General features: G+C 47.3%; 1 protein-coding gene across 1 annotated transcript; it reads right to left on the bottom strand.

Annotated features, from left to right (window-relative positions):
* Positions 1-1833: 1833 nt before the first annotated feature.
* On the bottom strand, positions 1834-8945 carry SEC11A (SEC11 homolog A, signal peptidase complex subunit). The gene is made up of 5 exons (XM_009276331.1): positions 8909-8945; positions 6956-7145; positions 3067-3186; positions 2475-2532; positions 1834-2309 (listed from the first exon to the last, which is right to left on the bottom strand). Exons 1-5 carry the CDS (start codon positions 8943-8945, stop codon positions 2259-2261), a joined length of 456 nt encoding a protein of 151 aa, XP_009274606.1. The 3' UTR covers positions 1834-2258.
* Between the last annotated feature and the right edge of the window lie 124 nt (positions 8946-9069).

Here is a 9069-nt window from a genome sequence, read left to right as displayed (position 1 = left end):
CTTGTATTTTTGCAAAAGGTGTGAAAGCGACAGGACTCGGAGAACAGCAACAGCAGCACTTCCAGTGAGTTTTCACTGGCAGGTGTTAATTAGCAGATTTCAGAAGAGCTCAGCTCAGTCCTGTGAGCCCAAGTTAAAAACCAATTTATGCACAAAACCAGTTTAACTAAAGGCAAAGCAGGAGACAGAGACTCGGCCTCAGTGCGACCTGCAAAGGCAGAAATGCTGCTCCAAGTCCTCAGGAAGGTGCTCCATGGTGACAGCAGCTCTCAAAGAGAGATTTTGTGTTCCTCCACTGCTGCCCAGGTTTGGCTTTTGACAAAACATCCCAGCTGGAGAAACTCTATCCAAATTCTCTCCTCAAGGGCTCCGGCACTGGGAGTGGGAGATACGGATTTTATTACCATTTTTTATTACTAAGTTATGATTATTCAAAGAGCCACAGGCCCAAGGCGCAGTGCTAGGGGCTGGACCCGTTCATAGACTCTTCGCAGCGTCCCAAGCGTAAGATGATTTTTTGCTTCATCCTAGCCAGGGAACAAACCACCCGGTTAAACCAACTGATACCACGGGTCAGCCCAGCTACTGAGCATTCAGCAAAATGGTCCCACGGACATAACTAACGGCACAATTCACCTCCATAGATGGGACAGGCCTGACAAGCCTAATTAGGTACATACGCAAGAAACTGAAAATAGATGGTAAACACCCCATTGGGTTTTGTCCTTGCCTTTCCCGACTGCTTTGACCCTACACAAGCTGTGTGCGTGGCTGCAGTAATCGTCTTTAATGATCCCTGTTGCTGTGGAATCTTGGAGCAGTCATGAAGAAGAGGGAATAGAGGATACGATGAAATGCACCTGAAGTAACACACGGTAGCTTTGAACTGTCTGTAGATTTTGCAAGATCGAGAGGAGAGCTGTTAACCCAAGGAAAGCACAAGACGGGGAGGAGGCAGGCTCCCACTGCCAGGGGGAAGCTGTCCTAGCAAGACAACCGGTAAGTAAACTGCAGAAGAGGGGTCAGCCAGCCTGGGACAGAGGCAGCAGCGGCACCGTGCTCCCACCGCCTGCTCCTGCAAAGATCTGCCCTAGCGCCGGGGAAGTAACATGTTTTCATGAATCAGTATGGACACCATGGAGGTGAGTTATAACGGTCACTCACTCAGTGCAGGTGGCACACATTTATAGCGAAGCTGATAACTAGAGGCTCTGCCTCGTACCTCTTCCTTGGGCTCTCCTCTGACACCACATCTACACAAGCAGGATCACCATCCTGAATGAGAAGCCTAGAAAAAAAGCTGTTGCACGCGGTGACAAGTGGTTTCTTCTTTCAGACCTCGGGGCAGGGGGGGCTCAGCCTTTCTGTAGCTTTCAGGTGAGCTGTAAGACGTGGCCAGCTGCAGGGATCATTAGAGACCTAAAACCCGTTTCCCAAACTAAGAAAATTTTACTATTGCATCCTACTAAACCGTCCCCACCAAACAGCTATGGTATTTCCCATCTCAATTCTTCCGTTACCTAGTGCTGCAATGACAGCTTATGCACGAAGTAATCCTTTGCCATCTTCTGCCCAAAACACCTGGCAGTCTTTAAGCAGATTACTTCAGTGTGATTTACAGAAACATAGAAAGATTGAACAGATCTGCAGCTCAGGACTGCTTACTCTCCAAAAAGAAAATGAGAGGAGCAGCGACTATTGTTCTGTAAAGAGGGGACAAGTTAGTTCGCTAGGGTCTAGGAGTCAGTCTGCAACGGCAAAGGCCAGGTACCCCCCCAGGGAAACGAGGCTGCACTCAGGGCAATAACGAAGAACGTGGCAGAGCTCATACCGGGCGAGATGCAAAATCTTTATTCCAGTTCTGAATTGGAAAAAACACATCACCTCCACAGCTCACGGCTGGACAGTTCGGTCAGCACAGGGAGAGGTCACGCTTGCCCAGCGGAGGCACAGACTTGGAGGACACAGTCCTGTAGGCACTTCGAGAGGAAGCTCAGCTTCAAAGTACAAACACTGAACAGTTTGGCTTAAATTTTTAATATAAAAACTCACTAAAAATGCTAAAATGTGACAAACCATTGGAAATACTGTGACAAACATTTGCCCTTATGCAGTAAAAAACAAAACAAACCCAAACTGGCAAGAAGCTTTGAAATGCATGTTTTCTTCTTCCTCCCGGCACATCGGACCATCATCTACTTAAAACGTTCATCTAAAAAAATCCATGGCACCTTCACCTCGTACTTCAGTGCAAGAGGCTACTCTCGATGGACCAGCACAAATAAACCCAGTAAAAAGAGGACTGCATACTGTAAGAGAAAGAAGAGAAGACACAAGAGTGCACATTCACATCTAAAGATGCAGTAACAGCAGCAAACATACAGGACAAACGGTTCTGCCCGGGTGTATAAAGTTCTCATGAAGTAATTTTAGCTGGGACAGGAGAAGCAGGCAGAAAATGAAAGAGCTCTTACCTTAAATTTTGGATAATCATTCATTAAGATAGTCACTATTCCAATATAGGGCACAAATCTACAAGAATAAAGGTTTTATTAAAACAAACAGCATTCAAGGGTGCATACGGGAGAAGCACTGCCCTGGTACTTGTACAAAGGAAGAGCCACTCAAGCACGCTGAGAGCTACGGTCAACAGGCTTGGGACTTCTTCCTCCCAAGCAGGGAAGCCATGGCAGTGGGGGCTGTGTGACAACCAGCCCCAGAGCGTGTTTTAGCCTCTGCCTTGTTCAGATCTCGCTTGCCTGCAAAGACTGTGCCTTGCAGAACAATTTCGATGAAAGTTCTGATCACGCCTGAGCGCGCACTGCCTTTGCATCGGTGTCCATCCAGCTTCAAAATCTCAGGATGCAGCTCACAGCTTGATAACTTCGCTTAAGCCAAGCTAAGAACTGAACTACCTTTGTTTTTTAACTCTCCACAGTACCTTTAGAAATGCTTTCAGGCAGGTCACAAAAACCCAGCAGGGAGAGTTCAAGAGGAGAGGGGGATTAAGAGATGGCGTTGGGGGAGGGCAGTGTAAAAAGCCGCATCTTTTTCAACTTCACTTACCCTCTCGCTCGTCCTACTACGTCCTTTTTCTCCAACCAGTGCTGCCCTCGTTTGTACAGCCCTCTGTCATCAACGGCATTATTGTCCCCCTTTGTCAAAAATTTGATGTCACCGTTTTGCCTAGCAAAGACAAGACAGCCAGGTAAGTCAGAGAAAAAGAACTTATTAAAAGCTGTTCTAGAACAAGCGCGTAGAGACTAACACAAAGATATTAGAAGCGATCGTGTCCTATATGTTCGAGCAGGATGAAAAAGGAAAACTCTGTCAAATGCAGTGGAAAGCAGACTGTTTGGAAAAAAAACTGCCAACAAAAGAATGAATTCCGGCCCCAGCCAAGCTTTCTGGCAGAGTTTAAGAACAGGACCAGCAGGATGAGCCATTTCTAGCGAAGGTGCAGCTATCGTCTCTTTGCTTTTGACCTCTCTCGTGTTGACGCTTCCCTTGCTTGGGTTCTGGGCTCTATACTACCACCCAAAATGAGACTTTGGGGTTAAAGCATACGGTTCTACTCAGTAGTGGTCAGAAGCAAGCTGAAACTTAGAAATGATTAGGAAAGGGGGACAGAACAAAACAAGCAATACCATTACGATACTGCATGAACTCACGACGTGCCTACATCTTGAATGCTCTGTGCAGTTCTGAGCCCCCTACATCCTTTTTTGAAATGGAGAGAAGAACTGGCAAAGGTTCAGAAATGGGTAACAAGGTCTGGAACCACTTCCATACAAGAAGCAACAGACCAGGACTCTTCAGCCTGGAAAAGACAGAACTGATGGGAGATATGACGGTAGTCCAATACAAATGACACAGACAGCAACAATCAGTTTTTCACTGCCTCTTCTGATACAAGACCTAGAGGGCATCAAACGAAACTCAGAGGTAACAGGTTAAAACAAGCCAGAGAAGGTGCTATGCTTAACTAACACAGTGCAAACCAAATTGTGTCTCTCTGGAAGGATATTTTGGATGCCAAAATATTGTTACCAGTTCAAAAAGTGACCAGGTACTCCATGTAAAAAAGAAAAGGGGGCTATTAATACAGAACTGTCACTTTGTGCCTGAAATCGTAATTTGCAGAAAGCAGGGAAATTATCGCTACACGCTCTCTCTAGTCTTTAACTCATCCTGAGGTGAGTTAGTGAGCTGGTCAGAAACACGATCCTGGAGCGGACGAACCTTTGCTTTGACCTGGAAACAGCTGCTGCTATGCTCTAGCTGTACACACCATGTTACGCACCCTTCCCCCGTCATTTCCATTCAGCTTGCTGGACAGCCAGCAATGCCTGCTTCTAAGCAGCAGTTTGTGCCACTACCCGGGGGTTGGCCGGCCTCTCTCCCTGTGGCATCTGAAGGCAGATGCTGAGCGGGAGCGTTCTCGTTGCTTGATCCTGTCGGCTTACTCACAGAAACGACAGATTATATACAACTCGGGAAAGCATGCAGAAGATCTTCCGAGCTCATGCTGTTTTCATCATGCCTGAATACCAATGTGTGTTACTTCACAGGAGAAGCTTGGAAGAAAAACAAGGGGAAAAAAAGAACAGGTCTTTCTTCAAAGCACATTTGGCTCACAGCGTGGGAACAGCAAACACTCTAGGAGCTTACTGATAGTCTGGAAAAAGATGAAGATACTCAAAGGTGCAGATAAAGTAGTTTCAGCTCTGAAGACTGACGGCGTAGGAGCGCACCATCTTACTGAGCAGATTCAATGCTCTATCGTGAACCAGCGCGATAAGCCCACAGCACAGTTGCTCCGCTGTCTGACAGGTGAATGAAATCTGGTCTGGCTGTCCTGCACCAAAACCCCTAAGTAAATTTTGACCGCAGACTCTGTGTTCAGTGATAAAGAATGAACTCAATTTTGCTCTGAACAAAGAAGAAAAGGCTGGCAAATAAAAAAACATTTTCTCACTGAAACAATACTGATGTGAACTGGAGCCCGAGTTGCCACAAAATCACGGAGAACAGGGTTTCTGTTTTCCTTCATTTTGACGCTCCTGTCAGCTTTCAGAGAGACTTTTCACAGTTTTCATTCAGTCCATAACTACAGGAAGAAATGGGAAACTCCGGCCATTCAGAGGACACTCTTGAATTCCAAACTGGCACCAGAAAAGTATTATTTACCTAGTGAAAGGAGCAATTGATACCTGAGAGTCCTGCCTTCAGCACCCAGCTTCAGGTCACAGTACGTATTTTTCAGTTTTATCTTTCCTAATGAAAGGATCAGGTTTGTGTTTGGTTGTTTTATTTAAATGAAACCTAAAATACTGGAGAATGGCTTTACTTTATGGAATCTAGGATTGGCACTGTGGTTCTGTTACATTTGAAAAAAAAAAAAAAGCACTGGATACCTTAAGACCTAGTGCTGAGATAGAGCCAGGCAAAAAACAGAAGGGTGGGGAATATCTGGAGATGAACTGCTGCACAGAATGCACGTTTCTGCTTCTCCTTCCCGTACACCCGCTGAGAGCAGACAGGGAAGACCCTGACCTTTCTTGCCTCTTCAATCATCAGCCCAAGCAGCAGCAGCACCGGAGCCCAGCTGAGCCTTTGGCATGCAACACGGGAGAAGGAAGGTAGCATTTCCCTTAAGAGCTCCCAAGACATCACAAAAAGTGCATGTGCAACGTTAGGTATCAAATTTACCAAGTATACTGACCAAGTGTACTGACCTTATTTTTAAACTAGTGGTATCAAAGAACAGCACTTCGAAAACTGACCTTGTTAAATGTTTTTGATACAGAATAAATCTGAACAGCAAAGAATCTGCTCTGTCTACTGGGAGAGGTGCCGCGCTCTCATAGCCAGGATTTCAGCTGGACTATTTACATGCACAAAGCTGGTCGACCTTGACGTTGGGCCAGACAAACGGTCTAGATGTCCCAACAGCTGTGGCTGCTACGAATGCCTGGGGGAAGGGACCATCTCTACCCCATCGACCTCACTTGACCAGAGCAATCCTCAAATGCCACCTTTAGATACGATTCAAGTGATTCACTTAACCCAGGAACAGGTGTCTCAGCCCTGGTGTAGCTCCAGTTCATTCATATTGCAGCAGGCATTTACTCAGCAGAAACAGACGCTGGGACCCCATCCAACCGTTGCCCTCTCAGAGCTGGCTTGAAGAACCAGGGATTCAGCTCAAGATTCAGTTTTCACTCAAATGCCTCACGGGGCTGGCTGGTATCCCCACAGACTGGCCTGGAGCAGTCACAGTTGCATCTTCCCCGACCAGCAAAATCGGAAGGTTCACGGCTGCAGAGGAAGCCTTGCTTGGAAAACTAAACCCTGTTCAGCAATCAGACCAGAGTGACCGCGCTTCATTCCTTCAGACATGCCACCTGCTAAACGTTTACGGAATGAACAGTACACGGAGAGAGCAGCGCATCTAGAGACTCCGAGTGTAACAATGCAACACTTCCTACAGAGAGGAAAAGAAACCCCCTGCCTCTGCATGAGAGCAGGAACCAGGAGCATAAAGACAAGCTTTAAAACAATGCATGCTACATACAAAATGCCCTTCTTCCGTAAGTTCTACCTCTACAAACGAGAGTCACTTCACACACACAAATGCAGCCATACCTACAGGAGACAACACAGCAACATGACGTAGCAGCTTGGGATGGAAACGATGGCACAGGAGACATTAAGTGACATGGGGAATCCAGGATACCAGCGCAGACCGCCCAGCTTGTGAATTCTGCTGGATGATCTTTACAAGTAAACCAAAGAGGGCAGATTAAATCTGTCTGAAGCTTCTGTGTTACTTCTTCCTACAGCACCTGGATATCTGTTACCGATGTCCCACCCATTCATTTACCCAAGGGGATGAGGAAAAACACAATTTAGCTAAATATCTGCAGTACAATCCCCCAAATTCTCGACATACTTCTCATGAATTTTCAGGACGCGGTGGACTATAGGAATTTCCCTTCCTTCTATCCTAAAGACCACGATTTCTCCCACTCTGATTGGATCTTCAATTCGGTTCGTGAGGAACAGGAGATCTCCTCTGTGAAACGCAGGCTCCATGCTTCCACTGAAAAGGAGAAGAGGAGCAATTGAACAATATTTAGACACTCAGAAGCAGGTTTCAGAGTTTATAGTCCTGTAAGAAAAATCTCACAATAACCTCAATGAAAAGCTCCCAAGAAAACCACACAGACTTGGAGACCAGGCATGTGTTTAACCTCTACTGCATTCAGATTTTCAATCACCACACTACCAGCAGTTCAGATTTGTTGGGAAAAAAGAGCACTGCCAGCAGCCGGTGTTAAAAGCACACCAAATGGGAAAAGCCTTCTGCTTTCTTAATAACAACAAGGCTCACGACAAGCAGCATCTTCTCGACTTCCGAACTCTCTGTTGGTAGGGCTACACTGGCAGCACTGCAGCGGCGGGAAGCTTTATTTCATTTATTTTTGTTTTTCACAGGTAGGTAGATCATCCTCACGAACAAAGCACTGAACGCACACAGGCTCTTGAATTCCCATCTGGAACAGACAGACGGGTGTGCTAAAAATTTGTTGCTGTGATTCATCGCCTTGCTTAACGATCTCATATCAGGCACTGCTAATTCAAGTTATTTTTCTCCTGTCTTGCAAATGGCAATTGTTACAAAATACTTAACCTTCTTAATTCCAAATAAATAATGCAGTACAAAACGATGAACTTTAAGTACCGCATATACCCGTGTTTTATCTCAAGACAGCGCAGAAGCTGCTATTCAGAATAGAAGATCGCATCGCCGAAGAAGGGACGTGACCTAACGGCCCCTGTCTTACTCACTGGGAGGAACAGTGTGAAACATCTCCCCTGGACTTCACAGACCCGTCAGGAGGGAACAGGAACGCCGCTCGGTTTTATTTTGTGGGAGTTTTGTTAAATGGCACGCGGTAACTCACACTGACATAGAAACACAGGGAAAGGCCAACGTGGCCACAGAACAGGCCCCGTGCGATATCTACGCGGTGTCTGACAGCGCCAGTGTCCGATGGCTGGTGGCTGCCCAAGAACTTCGGCCACAGGAATTTGTCCCAGGCACTAGGAGGCTGGGAGTAACACTGGTGGTACCTACCGCACGGCACTTCTGCAAAGGCAACATGCAACACCTAAGACATACCCAGTTACAGAGTGAAATCCTTTATTTTCGGCCATGCGCATAAAAGGGTACGGCTACAGCTCCCCTTTTCCACGTTACAACTCACTAGAAGGCCAGGGAAAAAACCAAGCAGCTGCGAAAGAAGAGTTAGTGGATACTTTTAAGGACGCAACGTAACACATAATAACGCTCACTGTGCACTTCAGCAAGCCGGTTCCCATTTAAAAAAAAAACAACAGCTCCTTTTCACTATACGAGTTTATTTGCTGGCATCTCAAAGATTTCCACTTCCTTTCCACTAACGAAGACTCGCCATGTACTTCAACTGTTCATGTAGCAGCAAGAAGACATGCGGCCAGGCACCACGGGAGGTGCCGGTGCACCGCGATGTTCTGCCACCACAACCTCTACTACGGGAAGCACCACTGGCCTCGGTGAGAAGACGAGCTCTGCCACAAACATTGCTTTTACACAGGGACGATCCGCCCGAGCAACGGGCTCATCCCTCGTGCCAGGCCCCCTGCTTCAAGGCCTTCCTTTTTCAAGTCTCTCTCACCCACACCGCCCAGCGTTTCTCCAGGAGGTTTGGTACCATCCAGAAACACCTGGGTCACGTTCTCGCCCTATTTCTTTGCGGTCCTTCCTCAGGACCACCTCCCTAACGTACAAGCCCAGCCAGCGGACAGAAGCGGACAGGCGAGGTGCTATTTTTACGTAAGGCTGCCAGCCTTGCTCTCCTACCTCCTCCTCCTCCTTCCTCGCTGTTCCGCTGCCGCATTGTGAGACGGGGGCACGAATTCCTAGAGCGCCTCTCGCCCGACGGGGACGGGGCGGGAGCCTCCTGCTGCCCCATCCCTCTGGAAAACCCCCTCCGGGTGGGCCCGGCGCCCCCACGGGGACCG

This window comes from Aptenodytes forsteri, unplaced genomic scaffold (assembly GCF_000699145.1).
Source record: "Aptenodytes forsteri isolate BGI_AS27 unplaced genomic scaffold, ASM69914v1 Scaffold113, whole genome shotgun sequence".
Classification (NCBI taxonomy): domain Eukaryota; kingdom Metazoa; phylum Chordata; class Aves; order Sphenisciformes; family Spheniscidae; genus Aptenodytes; species Aptenodytes forsteri.
The sequence above is the reverse complement of the archived record's forward strand: the minus strand, read 5'-3'. Positions and strand labels throughout refer to the sequence as shown.

Excerpts from the sequence above, each read along its gene's own strand:
- SEC11A (XM_009276331.1), bottom strand. The coding sequence starts at position 8,945 with ATGCGGCAGCGGAACAGCGAGGAAGGAGGAGGAGGAG. Across the intron at positions 7,146-8,908 it reads CGAGGAAGGAGGAGGAGGAG|TGTCTAAATATTGTTCAATT; the intron begins GTAGGAGAGCAA and ends CCTGCTTCTGAG. Across the intron at positions 3,187-6,955 it reads GTCCTGAAAATTCATGAGAA|GCAAAACGGTGACATCAAAT; the intron begins GTATGTCGAGAA and ends TGTCTTTGCTAG.